This window comes from Gopherus evgoodei, chromosome 14, assembly GCF_007399415.2.
Source record: "Gopherus evgoodei ecotype Sinaloan lineage chromosome 14, rGopEvg1_v1.p, whole genome shotgun sequence".
Classification (NCBI taxonomy): Eukaryota; Metazoa; Chordata; order Testudines; family Testudinidae; genus Gopherus; species Gopherus evgoodei.
The window spans coordinates 24101790-24120233 of record NC_044335.1 but is presented as its reverse complement, the minus strand read 5'-3'; the positions used below and the strand labels follow the sequence as shown (position 1 = coordinate 24120233).

General features: G+C 42.9%; 1 protein-coding gene across 6 annotated transcripts in view; it reads right to left on the bottom strand.

Annotated features, from left to right (window-relative positions):
* Positions 1–16242, bottom strand: part of PTPRT (protein tyrosine phosphatase receptor type T) — a 739839-nt gene extending 723597 nt beyond the window's left edge. For all 6 annotated transcript variants that reach the window (XM_030533365.1, XM_030533367.1, XM_030533369.1 and 3 more), the window contains exon 1: positions 16042–16242. In XM_030533365.1, coding sequence (XP_030389225.1) covers positions 16042–16111 — 70 coding nt within the window. In that variant the 5' untranslated portion in view covers positions 16112–16242. The remainder of the gene's footprint in view (positions 1–16041) is intronic.
* Positions 16243–18444: the final 2202 nt, after the last annotated feature.

Here is an 18444-nt window from a genome sequence, read left to right as displayed (position 1 = left end):
CTGAGAGAAATAGCTATCTTTACAAGCGTTAGCGATCTGTACTTATAGAAAGCACTAGCCAACTTTAATTATAGGCATCTCTATCACGCCACATAAAATATAGATGATGGAAATATAGAGATAACAGGAGCCACCTAGTTATTTGGAGGAGGAGGGGAAAGGAGGCAGGTCAGATGTCAGACTAACACTTCATTTATTCGGAGAGCTGAAGGGGAGTGTCTCTGAATAAAGTGGTAGATGGTGAAGCACACAAATTTCTGTTTATTTTTTTGACAAAACAGAAGAATAACCTTGGTCCATTATAAGTGCCCCCAATGTCCAGAAGAAATGCATTAAGCTTTTTCTCGGCTGCAGTGTAGAAGTATGTTAGGCACAAATTAAAGGCATGGTCTCACCTTAAAATCCATTCTCAACAGCCTTTCAAAACTTCCATTTACCAGTATTCGTGTGCTTGCAATCAAAGCGTCCTTCTTAAAAGGACATCTTGCAAACCTATTGAAAGTCAAAATCTGCCCTGCCAGCACATTTCTACTGCCTGCTAAACATCATCCTTGGGATGAGATGGACTCCAGCACCTACCCAAACTGTGTCCCCAGCATGGGCATATAGCCATGTTGCAAAATCAGCATGAGCCTGTACTCAACTTGTTCCTGCAGGCAGCAGTTGCCATATACAGCCCAGCCTCACAGAGTGAATTACAGTTCTGCACCAAGGGAGGGAGGGAATGCATCTACACAACACACTCAGTTCAGGGTCCTACACATAAGAACTCAGGGTATGGCTACACTCGAAACTTCAAAGCGCTGCTGCGGGACTGCTGCCGCGGCAGCGCTTTGAAGTGTGAGTGTAGTTGCAGCGCCAGCGCTGGGAGAGAGCTCTCCCAGCGCTGTACGTACTTCACATCCTCATGGGGTTTAGCTTGCAGCGCTGGGAGCCGCGCTCCCAGTGCTGTGGCACTGTTTACACTGGTGCTTTACAGCGCTGTATCTTGCAGCACTCAGGGGGGTGTTTTTTTCCACACCCCTGAGTGAGAAAGTTGCAGCGCTGTAAAGTGCCAGTGTAGCCAAGGCCTTTCTAACATTGTTAGAGGAAGTGCAAGATCCCCTCTTGGGGATGGGAGAGCTTCATTTCCTTCAGTCCCCCTCCTCCACTTTCCCACCCAAAACACTTATGCTCAAGTCTCCCACCCCATAAAGTTCCCTCAGTGAAGCTCCTGTGCTCACCCCCCCGCAAGAGGTTTCCACTGCTCCCCACTCCATGAGGCTTCCTGTGAAGTTGCCACTGCTCCCCCAGTGGCTCCCAATGTGGCTATTGCTGTTTTCCTCCCTTCCATCTTCCACCTGTCTGAAAGGCAAGAGCTGACAGACATCATTGTCACTCTGACCTCAGATGCTTTGGCCTTCTGAGGGCCACAGAGACAAGAGGGATCCATGTGTGCATGCACAATTGGCACATTCCTAAAGTAAGCTCTGTAAACACACAGACTACCCTCAAATTCCAGGACGAGCCCCAAACATCCCTCCCAGTTCTCTGTAGTTTTATAGATACCATCTTTGGGGCAGACAACTTCTAGCCCATGCTAGCACCAAGACAGAGTGACAGGACCTTCATGCTTCAATGTATAAGTTGATCACCAGCTCAGATGAGGAAAAAAACCCACATCAGCACAAAATATGGCACGATTAGATGCAATATGTGGGTCTCATGAGCCAAATTTTTTACTAGTGTCAATCGATTCAGCGCCATTGATTTCATTGGATCTGTGCCCATGGACATCAGCAGAGACCTGTAACTTCTTCTGAAGAACCAGCATTTACCACTGTTGGAGAATAAAAACAAAAGTCCCAGCAATGTATTTCCTATTTCCAAAAGGCTAAACCAAGGTGCAAAAAGATTTACTTGCTGAAGGTGATGAGACTGGCAGAAACCTGGGCTTCCAATTCTAAACATTGCTTACCTATATGCAACTGTGGTTTGCTTCACACCGTGTGGAAACTCCTTTAAACAGGAAGTCTTATGAAGAAGCATGCTTCTCACCCAGTTTGTATATGCCATGTTCAATAGGCTGCTTTTTCAAAACCTGAAAAAGCAGCTAAAAAAGACCAGGTTTCATTTTCACCCGTGAGATTACAAAACCCAAGCACTATAAGTCAGAGAAATCTTTGATCCTCCTAAGTAAACTGGAAACACAGAGAAGGATGTAATAGACTTAATTCTGAAAGACTAATTAATGGGGAAGTACTGTAAAGTGAGACTTGGGAAAAGCGAGGTGAGGAGGAATCTTGATTCATGTTCATCTGGAATGTATTACTCTTTAATCGTTGTCCCCCATGTAATTACATATATTATAGATAATGTGCTTGAACTTTATTAGTTGTGATATATAATATTGGTGTGAACGCTACCTTCTTCCCCCAGGATATCTTTGGAATTAAGGCAATTGGTCTAAAAGAGAGAGATGTTAATGGTGCACAATATTTTAATACAGCAGAAGCAAGTCAATATTTATTCTGTTAAAATTAAACATAAAGGTATTCATAATGAGACTAAAAGGTGGGGGTCAAGGTCAAGCACCCTATAAATGCCCCAAATTTCACTTATCCTAACTTGCGTTTCCCCACGCTATTCCATTCCTTCGTCTCTCAAAGGCACAGAGTAAGACTACTAGTACCTCTCAGTCACCACCATTCTCTGTTCCAACCCTGGGCCTCCAGAATGGAAAGACAATCAAGCATATAGGAATGGATGTTGTTGCATTGTCATTGTTCTGATGTGGACAAATCTCCAGAACACCACACTCTTTATTTCTGTTGTGACCTAAATCATAGCTGAATCCAGATCTGCAGAGGTGAGGCTGTATTAACCCACTGCAATTCCTTGAATCCCTTAGTATGCCTACACCACAACACACCTGGCAGCTGGCCTGTGCTAACTGACCCAGGCTCATGGAGGCTCAGTCTACAAGGCTATAAAATTGCAGTATAGACATTCCGACTTGAGCTGGAGCCTGGACTCTGGGACACTCCCACATGGCAGCAGTGGTGCAAGTAAACTGGTACGTCAGGTACTCCATACCATTAAGACATTTATTGCTGGTACAGCATACCAGAGACACAGATTTTCAAGAATTAATTGCAAAACCCTGCACAGATACAAATTTATACCTGCGGATGCAGATATCTGTGGATAGAAGTCAGTATCCACTGAACCGCAGGGTTCTCCTGGGAACCCCAGCACCGAAAGGAACAGAGCGTGGGGCCGCTGCTCCCAGGAGCCAGTGGCCCATGCAGGCAGCTCCTCTGACACAGCTGTACCACCACCAGCCCCGCCCCCCAGCCCTTCCACGCAGCTACAACTCCTGTCTGAAGTCTGTACAGCCCCACCGGAGGACAGGGAACATTTTTTTTTTGAGGCAAGGTGGGGGCGGGGGTTCAGTACTGTAGCAGTAAGAGTTAAAAATCTACATGCACCACAGCCTGGCAGGGTTCCAGAGCCCAGGCTTGTACCCATGCCTGAACATCTACACCACAATTTTTAAGCCTCACAGCCTGAGTCAGCTGACACAGGCCAGCTGCAGATGTTTTAGTGCAGTGTAGACATACCCTTAGCGATCTACTCTATTGCAAGCATCAGACAAGTTACCAAAATTACTGGCCCACATCTTACTAGAGAGTTCTCTAACTTGTAACAAAACTTCCCAAAACTCCAAGAAGCAACTGTGGCAGCTAAGGTCCAACAAGGAGTAGTGAAGCAGTGTAAGGGCTGCTACAGCAATTCGACGACATCAGAGGCTCCCCCTACACTGGAATGATCCTCCCATGGCTAGTCATGCCAGCTTTAATGCCGCTTTGAACTGACAGTGTGGCACAAAGGAGGTACAATACAGCCCAGTATCTGAACAAATATGGTTTTAGTGAAGGAGTCACTAGAAATTTTCTTTCCCATGAGCAGTAGATCTTGCTTGGAAAAAAAAAAAAAGTTACATACAAATGCTTTAATTGTTGAATTCGGATCCATTCTGCTCTTCCCGCCCCCAACCCCAGCCCCACTGCTATTGTTGTAGTGAACAGAAGAATTTGAAGGGATACTTAAATAAATTCAACCACCTTTATGGCCCTAGGACATGGACTTATTTGTATATTTAGTAGGTGCATGTGATAAGAGTACCAGGCACATCCCACTGCTGCTATAACACAGCTCCTTTCTAGAACATAACATGGTAGCAATCAACGGGCATTACACGAAACACACTGGATGAGGGAGGAAGGGATGGATATTACATATTGGTCATAAAAGAGAATAAGAGAACAAAGGAAATGAATTGGGAGCCTGAGGATATAAAAAGAAAGAACAAATTTGGAAATAACTCATTATTTGCACTCCTTACTGTGGCAATAATTTAAATGCTCAAAACAATAACAAAAAAGGAATAGAATTAGAGTTAATTTTCTGAAGACCTGAGTCCTCTTGAATTAGCTGATGAAACAAACACAATCCGTTTTCTTGCTTCTTTTTTGTTCTTTAATGGGATTTGAATAATCAATTGCTCAATTTAATTGCAGTAGCCCTGTTTTCTCCCTACAGCTTTCTGCAATTGCAGCGAAGGTGAACAAAACACAGGATGACATTAATTGCATGCAAGATGTTGGCAAAGGATATAAAAACGGTCATACTATGAGGTGTCATGTAGAAAATTCTTAGTTAAAAATGAACAGGATCTTCATGTATCATATTATAAATATATTTATAAAAACAAAAAACACACTATGTTAAAAGAAAGTTAAAGCTGCAAAGTTGAGCACTCAAAAATTAGGAAATGCCAGAATTAAGATTTCGTATGTCATCTTAATTAAATCACCTCCTGCCCCATCCCCACCACATGTGTAGGCATTAATACAGTACTTAAATACATGCTCACTTGCTAGTTTTTCCACAGGAGCCCTGCTCATTCATTGTACAGGATGGACTGTTCTCATTGAAAGAGCAGCAATTCAATATCCTGTTTTATCCTCATTGTTTAATGTGGGATTTTATGTCTTATATACCACAAACCATTCAAATCCGGCTCTGAGGACAGAATAATTCGTTTCTTCCTGGGTTTTTCTTGGGTGCTTGCTTCACAGGCATTCACTAATTTAATTGCATGACACTCCTCTGAGGAGAGGGGCATTACCATCCCCATTTTACAGACTGGGAACTGAGGCATAAAGAAATGAAAGTCAAAACTGTCCACTAATTTTGGATCCCCAATTTGAGGCCCCTTGGTTTCCTCAGAAGACTTTACATTATATAGCATTTATATGTTCAAACCCAGCTCTCACTGACTTCAGTTACAGCTGTGAGCACTCAGCACTTCTGCAAATCAGCTCCTAAGGTATCAAACCAGGCACCCCGAAAATGAGGAACACGCAATTAGTGACCACTCATGGAAAGTTTAGTTTAAGTGACTTGCCAGGCATCACACAAGGACTCTCCATTCTCTTCCTGCCATCATCGCTGCATTCACTACACAGCTTCCATGTTTTGCAACAAATGAAATGGGTCTTACAGACAATAGCCTCCTTCACTACACAACCCTGATTCACCGCTACAGTAGGTCCATCCAATGCACTGAATGAGGCAGGGGGCTTGTGGGAAAAAATACTATGTACTCATGTAATTAAGATGATATTGTAATAATGCATAAGGGGTCTGAATTAAGGGTGTACATGTTCCCTTAACATAGTCTGTGTATGTAGGATACATAGTGCATGAGTGGATATACAAAGGAAATTGTTGGCCTGATGCAAAATCTACTGATGTCAGAGGACACACTCCCACTGTCCCCTCTGTGGACTTCAGATCAGGTGAATTAAAACAGTTGAAATGACAGCAGGAAGGTGTTGTTCATCATCATATTTGTTAACAAAATAGCATATTTCTTGCTGTTCCCAATCTCCCTTAATTATAAGAATGACACTGAAGAGTTCTTCATTAAATTTGCCTTCTCTATTCACGGTTCAACCATGCTGGTTTGTTATTGCAGATATTTCAGTCTAATTCCCCAGTAAGGGCAGAATTGTTCCCTGTTTTACATTGTCATAAACAGATAGCTAAGGGTTAATGTGTCTTTCACCTGAAAAAAAAATAACCTGAAGCACCTGACCAGAGGACCAATCAGGAAACCAGACTTTTTCAGGTCTGGGTGGAGGGAAGTTTGTATCCGAGTTCTTTGTCTTCTGCCTATCTCCCTCTTGGCTATGGGAAGGATTTCTCTAGTTCCTGCTTTCTAATCTTCTGTTTCCCAGTTGTAAGTACAAAAGATCAGATAGTGATTTATATGTTTTTTTGTATTTTACATGTGTGTAGTGGCTGGAGTGTTTTGAATTGTATTCTTTTTGAATAAGGCTGTTTATTCATATTTCTTTTAAGCAATTGACCCTGTATTTGTCACCTTGATACAGAGAGACCATTTTTATGTATTTTCCTTTCTTTTTACATAAAGCTTTCTTTTTAAGACCTGTTGGAGTTTTTCTTTAGTGGGGAACTCCAGGGAATTGAGTCTGTGCTCAATAGGGAATTGGTGGGAGGAAGAAGTCGGGGGAAATCTGTGTGTGTTAGATTTACTAGCCTGACTTTGCATTCCCTCTGGGTGAGGGGGAAGAGAGATTAGCTCTCGGTACTTCTGTTTTCCAAGGCTGGAAACGGGGAGGGTGGAATCCCTCTGTTTAGATTCACGGAGTTTGCTTCTGTTTATCTCTCCAGGAACCCAGGGAGGGAATACCTGGAGGGGGGAAGGGAAAAGGTTTATTTCCCTTTGTTGTGAGACTCAAGGGATTTGGGTCTTGGGGTCCCCAGGGAAGGTTTGGGGGGACCAGAGTGCCCCAAAACACTCTAATTTTTTGGGTGGTGGCAGCTTTACCAGGTCCAAGCTGGTAACTAAGCTTGGAGGTTTTCATGCTAACCCCCATATTTTGGACGCTAAGGTCCAAATCTGGGACTAGGTTGTGACATACATATTCTACTCTTTCAAACAAACAATCTAAAGTTAAATGTCCCAAGCCGTGGGGTTGCCACTACCTCAGCCTTACCCACCTCAGTTTCAAGATTTTCCTGATGCCTTGCCTAAGTTTTCCCTTGTTTAATGTTATCCCGTTACTCTACATGCCTATTAAATAATTATTCTCTCTCTCCTTGGTGTTCAGATCTTTCAAATATTTGCCAAGTTATTCCCCCTCCATCCCACCCTCTGCTATTACTTAGCCAGGTTAAACAGTTAGTTCTTTTACTCTTTCCTCAAAAGTCTAGCCCCCTGATCATTTTGACATACTCAGAGCTTCTAATTTCTCAATTTCATTATGGTAACATGGTTCCCAGTGCTGAAGGCAATGTTTTCAGGGGCAGTGACACAACCATCACGTAGTGGAGGATTATTTTTCCCTCTTGGGTATGTAGCTTAAAACTATACAGGCTGCTTTTTGCAGCTAAATTGAATTGCATAGTCATGTCTAAATTGCTGTGCACTCTCACATCTAAGTTCCAGCACTAACACCTTTCAGGTTCCCACCCACACATTGAATATAAATAAGTGTGTGTTTCCCATGGATACATTACAGTAATTTTCATTTCCCCCAGCTGGAGCTAATTTAGTTATTTTCTATCTATGATTCCAACCTCTCTAGGCACCTTGTTATTATTTCTCCATCTTCATCAGTGTTTGCAACCCTCCCAGTTAGGTATCTGGCAAAATTAATTAAACATGCTGTTTACTTCTTCCAGAGCATTAACGAAGATGATACATAGGACCTGGACCTTTGTGTATTCTTTGCAGCATTCCAATAGACAGCTTCACACAATTGAAAATATTGTTATGGGGGAAAAGAATCAAATTCTTCACTAAAATCCAAATACACCTATTGTGCTGCCTTCGTACCTTAAAACAAAAAAAGTAGACAAGCAGGCTTGCCTTACAAGATTTATTCAAAACCCACACTGCTTATTGCTAATACTCTCAAGGAGCTCAATCTTGCAAGGTGGCAGGTACCCAAAATTTATATTGAAGTCAGTGAGAGCTGAGGGTACAGGCAACATCTCACAACAGAACTGGGTACCTCGCACAATAAAGCACTGAATTTTTTTTTCCCCCTCTCAGTATTATTCTGCTAAGGATAGAAGTTAGTTTTATGAGATGTTAGTTGTGAGCATCAATCTTCTTTCATTTTCGAAAGTTGGTACCATGTTTGCTTTTCTCCAGTCTTTCAGTGCCTCTCATCAGTACAGACAGCATCTGACTTATGTAAATCTCAAAAAGTGGGAGATCTTGTTTAGATGCTGACAAACCTCCAAATAGCATCAATACTGCGTCCCACAGTATTGTTTTTAAGCATGCATCTAAACATTTTGTATATTTGTTAGAACTGCATCAATGAACAAGAACATAACAATGGCCATGCTGGGTCAAACTAATTGTTCATCTAACCCAGTACCCATTGTTCACACTTGTAGTTCTACCACCTTTCATGCACAGGAAAAGAGGAGATGTATACCAAATAATTTATTTGTTATGAATGTTCACTCAGCTCTTGCTGTAAAAGAGAGGGACGATCACATGGTAATGTCATTACTTCACATTCTAGGATTTGGGCGGGGGGCAGGGGGGAGATACTAGGTTAGCCTGTCAAGAAAAGCAGATAGGTCTCATTAGATCCAAACACCGATCTGATTTGGAGAGTCATACAAAAGAGGCTCATGAATAAGTCAGGAAGGCTTTCCTGCAAAACCTAAAAATAGCCAGTTTAAGGTAATGTTTGTGCTCCATTGTTCTTAAGCAGCAAAATAAAACCCACAGCAAGGAAACTTTTGGGCATTAACTTATTGTGGATGGGGTGGGGATATGCACGTACACATGCTGTGTTGAGAGGAAGGTAGCAACTCCACTTGCCAGATTAGCACATTCAGATACCATCTAACTACAGAATATATTTTAGGCTTTAGTGATGGTTGTATACCTTGATTCAAAGTAAGAAGCAAGTGATTTTTTTGAACAACAGATGTGTCAGGTGTACATGACTCTCTGTCACAGGGCCTCCAAAACAACTTTGAAAGTAATAATTACTCTTATCAAAACATTTAATTCATGTCAAACCATATCGAAAAAACAAAATAAACTCTATGCTGTTACCGTGTAAGTGGGTGAATGTTGACAGAAAATCTGTGTCCTGAAGAAATGAAGTGTCATGGAGAACAATTTCCCATCTGGCTAATGGGAACACTCTCTTTGCTCACATAGTGAATGCTGCTGTGATTCCAATCCAACATACGTCTACGAGATGTCAGTTACTTCAATCCCCTCTCCTCTTGCCTCCGCGAGGTGACTCAGCCATTCAAACACTCCCTATGAGAATTCACCCTTTTCATCCTTTCCTTTAATAATGAAAAAAGTGTGAATAACGCCACCGCTTTGACTAATAAGAGACAACCCTGAACATCAATGTGCAAAATATAGCTGCCCTGTTTGCACATCTGTGGGTCTTCTGCTGGCATTACCAGAGTGCCTGGCTTTAATTCTGGTGAATTGTGACATGAGGCAATTAAATAACAACAAATCCTAACCCTGTGGGATTGCAAGAGTCAAAAGCATGAAATTCCAGCAAAGATATCCAAAGTTCCATTCAGAGGCCTGCTCCCTTTGAAATTAATGGAATTCCCCTCTTCCCTCCCCCCACAACTTCAAGGAGAGGAGAGAAGGATCAGGGCCCAAGATAACACTACAGTAAGCTTTGTTTTACAACATTATGGAGGGCAGACAGGCTAGCGATTTGCCTTTGATCCATGTACACCTTTAAAAGCATCAGCTGCAGCCAACTCACTTGCAGCCAGGAGCTCTTCCCTGAGATTTTACATATCGTCACTATCTTGGTGTGAATCCAAGATCATGACAAGGCTGTTAACGAGAAGCAGCCATGATAAACTCCACTGTTTCCTTTGTGAAGTCAGATCTGAAGAAATTTCATCTGACAGCAAAGTACAAAGCATGGGATACTTTTCGTAAAGAGAATGCTCAAAGCCATGTCCTGGGACATCTTTATTCAGCCAGGAACCGTAGGCCGTTCAGGCAGCCTCACTGGACTGTGCATGCCACACACATCATCAGCCATCAAATTCCACATCCCTTCTGGAAGATGGAACTCAAAATACCAAGGGATAGAGCCAGACTCTACCTCCTTATAATCCATGCACTAGTTCAGAAGCTCAGTCATTTTATAACCACTGCACCATTCTGAACTGTGAGACAATTCATCTGGATTCTACTTGAAGTCCCAAGCCCACAGTCCCAGCAGTAAACAAGAAACCAAGTGGCTGGCCCTGAATTAATTTATAGGGACTAATTAAAAAAGAATGAGAAATGCAGAGGAGACCGGGTGTCAAATAGGCTCATTCTCTTTGGGGTTTTCTGCCTCTCTGCTTGCTAAGCCTTCTTCACAGGTGCATAAAGGTCCATGCTGCTCTTGCTTTTCTGGTTCCCCAGTGCAATGCTAGATAATAAATAACACTTTACTTCTTTAGTGCCTCAGATCTTCCAAAGGACTTTAAATACCTTAACTGATTCATCATAATCTCTCTTCTAAAATGCATAATGCCCCGAGAGCCAGACCGTAGTCTATCTGATATTTCAGAACAATATGATAGATAGCATGCATTGATCAGACATAAAAAACCAGTGGGGCAGATTAAAAGATGTATGGTCTGATTAAGACAGAGAAGTTGTCTCATTACCATGAAGAAACAATCTTGAGAGTTTGCAATAATGAACAGCAGCAGTTTATCATAGACTTACACCACACATATAATTACACCCTGACACAGGGACAGATTGTGATGCCCTTACTCATGGGCACAGACCCATTCACCATGTAAGTCAGTCTTCACCAGTGAGAGTATGGGCTCTACAATGTTTCAAGGGAGTGACCAAGGAGGTGGAGGGTGAATGGCATTTAGAAAATGAAGGCCTATATCCAGAAAGGCTGAGGATGCATAAACTGAAAAGTAATGTTGTCTTGAAAGGAGCAGGTGCCAACCAGGTGAAATTCTACCCAAGTAGAGTTTAAATGGTGATGAGATGTGCTGCCAGAGGCTATCACACGGAAAGTTTGGCAAAGGCTATAGAACTGGTGGAGAAGAATGCTTCAATGGGAAAAGGAATTCTTTGGTTCAAGTCCTCCAGTTTAAATAAGCCCATCTGTGCTGCTCAGTATCAATGCTATGATGTACAGTAAAATCAGGACACACTGCAGTCTACTCTGGAATTACAACTGAAGGTCGGCTAATGCCAAACATATTCAATATAAGAGCTGTACACTTCATGGAGGTGAAACTCATAACTTTCAAGCCAGCATTAAAAATATGAAGGGAATCTCATATTGGGCAATCCAGACCAGACCTTCAGTTGTGTCCAGACTTCCATGGGCTGAGAAACTGGCTCTCTTCTTCAGATTTTCAGTAAGAAAGTCCTCATCTGCAGTTATGCTGACATGCAAGATTTCAAACCACTTGATTACAGAAAGTTGAGGCAGCAGTTTTGGAGCTGCTTGCATCCAAAGAATTACAGGGAAATGCATCACTTTGCCTCCTATTATAGATAGTACAAATACTTTGCATAAGCATACACACTCCCTAACCTCCTTTTAGCCACAGATCACAGAAGGTATTGGAATACTGATCAGATCTCAGAACACCTCTTTCTGGAGTATCCTAGGCAAGTATCATTCTTATTTTTCAGATGAGTGAATAATCCCAGAGATAATTAATTCAAATCACCTCAGATCTTGGGTGCTTTATTTTAGACACCTTTTGCCGGATATTCAGAAATGCCAAGTTATGCTGACTTCAAACAGAGTTAAAGGTGTTTACTTAGCCCCTAGGGTTAAAATATTCAAACATTAGTATTCAGAGCCATATAAAACCACACTCTTCCTTATATTCAGTGCATCCTATTCAGCTCAAAAAGCAACACTCACCTATTGTTCTTTTCATTATCTCTTTATTAATGAGATAATAAAATAACCACAGCAGCAAAGCAAATGGTTCATTACATTCTTAATAATTATAATAAATAATAAAATAAAAATAATGAGCGTTGAAAGACAGTACAAGGAAAATTATGAAGAGATACTGATCTAGGGAATAATCCTTCAAGGCTAAGTAGACTGAACAGATCTACAGTAATTGTCCAAAACCATTCCCATAACATTACTGTAAACCATAGGGATTTGGGACTATACAAGGAGGAAACTGCAGGATTCTACAATTAAAATTTAAGATGAATGAAACAGGCTGGAGTGGGGTGTAGATGATGTTAGGCATTTCCAAAAGAAACAATAGGTTCTGATGTGGAGGTTGAGAACTAGCTGGGCTTTACCACACAAAGATTTTTCATTGTGGCTGTGGAAAAAGCACCTTGTTTAATATAAATTGTTCATTTATTTGGGGGGTGGGGGAGAGAAATCAAGCCAGCCAGGAAGGAAAATAAAGTTGAACTGTGCTGCTAACAGTTCCCCAGGGGGAGCGGGAAGTGATTAGTGAGTTAAATGGCTACATTGTTAACAATTGCCACACAGAGTAGCTTATGCTGTAAAATCCATTTTTCGCTGTCAATTTACTAATCTGCTTACATATCTGCTAGTAAATGAATTAATCACCCCTAAATCTCTCTCCAGCCTCCCCCCTTTTCACTTTCCCCACATACACCATGTTGTAATACAACATTTGGTTGTTTTGGTTTTATGATCTGACATCAATCTTTGCAAACATCCACCTCACACACGTCCAAATGCTCAAGAGCTCCACTATAGCAAAGCAAGCTAAAAGGTAGGACGTCTGTGATATAATCAAGATTGCCATCAAGAGAAACAATAGTGTCAAACTAATGTGGCCATTGTGTTCAGGGGAACAATCCCCATGCAACCTACTATCCCAGTTTTTCCCTGAATGTTGTTATTTCAAGGTTGTAAATCTGCAGGGTTCCACACGCAATAAGAAGAGTATATCAAAGAGCATAAGACAGTTGTAGGGATAATTCCATATGTCAAAAAGAAGAAGAAAATGTGCCGTGCACACACAGGTATTTTACGGGAAAGTATTTCCCCATAAGGAAAGTCCCTTATCTTCTGAAATGAGGATCAGCAGTTGCTAGATACACTTGGGATTTTACTGCTGTGTATTCTAGTGAAAAGCAGGTAGAATTAATTAGATTTGGAACCTATAGCAAGAAGAGAGGTTAAAACCCCAAGAGCAGATCTGCAGTGTTATAAATAAAAGAATGTGTTCGAAACTGTGTGCAACTAAAAATAATTGGTGAGAGAAGCGGAGGAAAAATGCTACAAAGCAACCCAACAGTTGTATTAAGGAGAAGGGCCAACAAAGGGATTTTAAACGCCCCCCAGTATCAAACAAGTGGACAAGCAGGAAACCAGTAACCATGTGTTATATTTCCACCAGTATTTCTGATACTAAGTTTTATGGTGCAGCATGGGAAAGTAAGTCGGCACGACAGGAAGGGATTCAGTGTTGTTTTGCCTTGAACACTGAACTCTTGGCTTCCCCCTTTTTACATGTGTTCCCATACAGAAAAAACAAACAAAAGCAGCCCATTTCTCGCACAATGACTTTTCAGAATGTTTAACAAAAGGCTGCTGAATAAACACATTAAGCATTAAAAAATCGTTCCATCAGCTAGTAGTCAAGCGGTATTTGCATCCGAATAGTTATGAAGACAGCACCATCTGATGGAAGACGGCAGAAGTGCACTGGATACAACAACCGGAATCTTTCCCACAACTTGATCCTTAATTGAAATCCAACAGAGGGGCAGGGTGCGTGGACATTCTGCACATTTGCTTTTATTCTCAGAATATTAGCTGTGCAAATTGCTTACAGGGCATTAAGAACTCAGCCGCTAAATGTAATCAAAAAAGAGGCAACACTTTCCATATAACCTCATTCATGGAAGTGGCTCGGCTGTCATATTTCTATGTGTTAATAAGATCATTTTCTCATTCCGAACAGCAAGACAGGCATTAAAATGGGAGGTGAAAGTTGACATTAACAATCAGGCAGATCAAACACTAGCTTCCCCACTTAGCTAACAATGATAATGGAATATTTCCATCCTGGCTTGGAAAGGATTAGCCATTTGCTCTGCGCCTTTTACGGTATCATGGATTCGCTCCAATACCTACGTCTCCCTTCCACGAAAATCTTTTTTTTTTTCTAAGCATGCGAGCTAAGTGATTCAAAGGGGAACGCAAGCCTAGGGTCTAGCCCCAGTTTATGTCAACCCCAATCCTATATATCCTGAAATCACATTCAGAACAGTCATTAAAAATGGGTATTTCAAAAACAGGAAAAAAAAAACTATCAGCTCCATATATAGTTTTACTCATGAAAGGAGCTATTTAGCCTGGTTACATTTCCCAGTGGTTTTTAATAAATCTGATAACATGGACCGTTGCCTAGCAATCTAAATATACATTTGTTATTAAACAGCATGGGATTGATTTGCTCCTGTACCTCACAGAGCTGAATGGGAGCTCTTCTACCGACTCACCCAGACTCACGCCAAACTTTCTTTAAAACGATTTCGCAATGGGAAAAAAAAAACCCACTTTTATTTCAGCTTTACACATGGGTCTGATTGCAGCGGCCCAAAATGTATATCTTAAAGCAGCCGGATAAAAGTCATTTGATCTCCCTTAGCATCTTAATTCCTCACCATGTAAGGAGTACTAACCCTCCGCGTCCTGGGCACCCCTGCTGAAGGGTTGGAATGCAAATAGCCAAGCCTCAATGGGTGAGATGTATCATCTCCAGTCCACACAGGCAATTAGGAGCAGGGAAGTTGTCTTTACTCATCTTAAAGATTAAATACGGGGTGAGGGGCAGGGTGTGTGCGTCTGTTCTAAAGATTTGCTAACTGAAGCCAAAGAATTTTGATTCAACATCACCAGGGAAAGTAGAAATCACCCCCCCCCCCTTTTGATCTACCTGCAAAATGGAGAAAGAGGCAGAAAACTAGCTCAATGGACACCTATCACCTTGAAGGAATTCCAGGTGTACCTAAGGAACTGGGGGAAGGGGAAGAGATAGATAGCTACTATTAGGCTACACACTGTCTCTGCTCTAAAACACTCTCCCTACAGATTCAAATAACCGACATCCCTCATAAGTGTGAGAAGAAGTCCAAGTACCTCAGCCAGCCAGAGAAAAAGTTATCCAAACTCTGCAGGGCAGGGAGCAAAGCTGCCATTGAACTTCTAAAAAGTGTTGCCCGACTTTGGTTTAAAGGTACCGTATAGTGCCTTGCAACGAGGGGGCACGTTTCCCCTAAGGCTCACCCTTGCCTTTGATTCAAAACAACTGTTTACTATAAAAAGGACTCAACTATCTTGACTCCAAGCATGAAAGGGGGGCTTTCATTTCACACCAGCCACAACTTTTAAAGAAACATACCCCTCCCCGAGAGAGAGAGAGAGAGAATACACATGTATATAAAACCTACATCTCCCGTGGAGGCAAGCAAACGAAATAAACCCTTTAAAGAGCGAGTTAGTGCTGAGGCAGTATTATGACTTTGAAGACAACCCTCATTCTAAAGGACTTTTCATAAGATTGCTCTTTTCCTTGCCATCCACTGGGCTTTGAAGAGACAAATCTAGTCTTTGCAGCCCAGGATCCTTCAGAAGAAAAGCTCGAGATGGAAAAGGGTAGAAGAAAGGGTAGAGCAGATCCCACATAATTCAATACATTGCATCCAGCTCTCTTCCAGTTCTTGTATTTAACCCACCACACCGAGAAGATGCACGCGAAGATCAAAGCAAAGCAAGCAAATCACTGCAAAAAGGCAAACTTAACCCCGGACAGAATGTCCACACACAATCCAGCCCCCAGCAGACACATTGCAGCGCATTGCCACCCCTTCATCGCGGGCTCACTCCCTGCCCCCGGTTAAGTTGAAAGCCTTCACGAGAGCTGCCTATAGAACAAGTGAAGAATCGATGAACTCACCTGGGAAGACCTGCCCCTCTGCTTTTTGCAACAGCTGCACCAGAAACACAATAGTGGCAATCCGGTTCATTCTTTATTTGAGTTCACATTCCTTTCCCGCTGTAGCAGTGCAGCTGTCTCTCTGTGTGCCTGGCAAATATCCCCTGCATTGGTACATCAGAGAGTTGGAGATGTATCTCCACGTTGAAGCTGCTATCCTGATCTGATGAGTAGCACAAACTGATTGAAGAAGGGGGAGGGAGAGCAGGGGGAGGGGGAGAGAGACAGAAACGAGAGATTTCCCCTGAGTCTTAAAGCCTGCCTCTTCCTCTCCTCTTCTCTGACATCTCCTCCACACAGTCACTAACCAGACTTCAAACGACCTCGGCTAGCTACACCCATTCTGCACTCCAGGCTTTGGTCCAGGGTTACCCATAGGGAAATCAGTGTAATTAAGAATCTTCTGCCCTGAAGGAACAGCAAAACTCCTGCACCAAACCGGGGTTAGGAATTGACAACAATAAATACAGAGCAGGAGAAATCGGAGGGTATTTTTCCTGAATCAAACTGTTTGATCCATTTTGCTGCTCAGCTGTGTCCTATTTGCAGGGACTTAGGGGCAACATGTTGCAAGCAAATTAGGTTTCCAGCTCGTGCATTGTTTCTGGGGGTCAATGCAAAATATCTCCCATGAGCAAAAGAACTGGGACTGTGGTTAACCGTGAAGCCAGCCCTGAGATGGGAAGTGAAGAGGAGACCCCCTGCTAGGGCGAGAAGCGTGAGCCAAACTGCAGGTTTCAGGGGGTCCATTATTCGATCAGCTCTTATGAATGCCTCACAGACATTTTCAGCTGGAAACAGTAATTTTCATCATTATTCACTTAACTTAGGATAGACTCGGCTGCTAAATCCCTAATCACACCACGTACTGCTGCACACACGAGCTTTACACACACACACACATACGCAATTAAAACGATGACTCTGCTTCCTCATGACTCTGCAAATTACCTCCCCCTGTCGCCTTTCATTTTTTAAATGAAAAAAGTAGGTGTCCCCTTCTCTCCCCCGATACCCTGCATCGGCGGAGATGAGACCTAAAAGACATGTGGCTATTGACGCTCCATCCGATCTGAGCTTGGCAAAGCAAATGAAAGCGATGAGTCTCGCCCGTCGTGAAGCGACTGTTTTATCACGAACGCGACAGGAGATTCTTTTGGACGGTCACTGAACTTTCCAGAGAAACTCCAGTGTTTTGCCTTGTGGTGCCTGTGTGTGCGCATGGAGTCAAAACACTCCAGGTTCAGTCGAGCTCTGCTTCCACGCTGATTCTCAGAATGCTGTTAATTGTTCAGCTGACCCCCTCCCCAGGTCCTCTGTCCCCCTCTCTGGTTTCCCCTTACTGAATAACCTGTTTTCTCTTTAGTCTGACACAGCTCTTTTAATCAAGAGCCTGTACCACTCCATGGATAACCAGTAGGGGGTAGAATTGCATCAGTAATGACATTTCTATGTAGCCTCCTCTCCTCATCCCCATTCACTTGCATGCCACCTTTCTGGGAGGGTTGCAGACATTTAGCCAGGGACCTGGATTAACAACATACACTAATGCACACAGGGCACAATAGCTTTAGCTAATTGTACCGGATCTTCCCAGGTGAGCACAGCTGGAAACGATTTTTTCTTTTTTGCCCCATCCCAAAAGAGAACAAAGGGAGCGAACAATTGAATTGATACCAGTGAACTTTTAAACAGCTCAAAGGACATAACTGACACAGCAAGGTATAGTAAGGAACTCAGAGCAGGTGGCTGAGAGAGTCACATACTGGATCTGGGGTTTAAAAGGCTTCTGCACAATTACATGAGGACTCATACTGGAAGCTGTGGGCACAGAAAGGGGAAAATCCTGCCCTTATTGAAGAAGGCTTCACAGTGGGAGTGAAGTAGAGAGCCCTCCATTGTTACAAAGCAAGATGGCAAAAAGGCAGGCAGGGACTATTTGCAAATGTAACTCATTGGCAGAATTCCCCATATCCCCTTCCGCTAGTTGGTGCAAGCTTTATTCCTAATACTTTCAGATACCAAAGCCAGGGCAAGTCTCAGACTCACCCTCCACCTCCAGATGCCAGGGGCAGCACCAGATGCCAGGGGCAGCTCCAGGCCCCAGCACGCCAAGCTCGTGCTTGGGGCAGCAAGCCGCCGGGGGCGCTCTGCGGGCGCCACAAGGGCGGCAGGCAGGCTATGCTCGGCGGCTTGCCTGCGGAGGGTCCGCTGGTCCCGCAGCTTCAGCGGACCTCCCGCACCTGCCTGCAGTGCTTGGGTGGCAAAATTCCTAGAGCCGCCCCTGCCAGATGCTCAACAAATAGCTCAAGGCAATGAAGTTCTGCATGGCACACTGGACACTGATTATCCCTTCCCTGGATC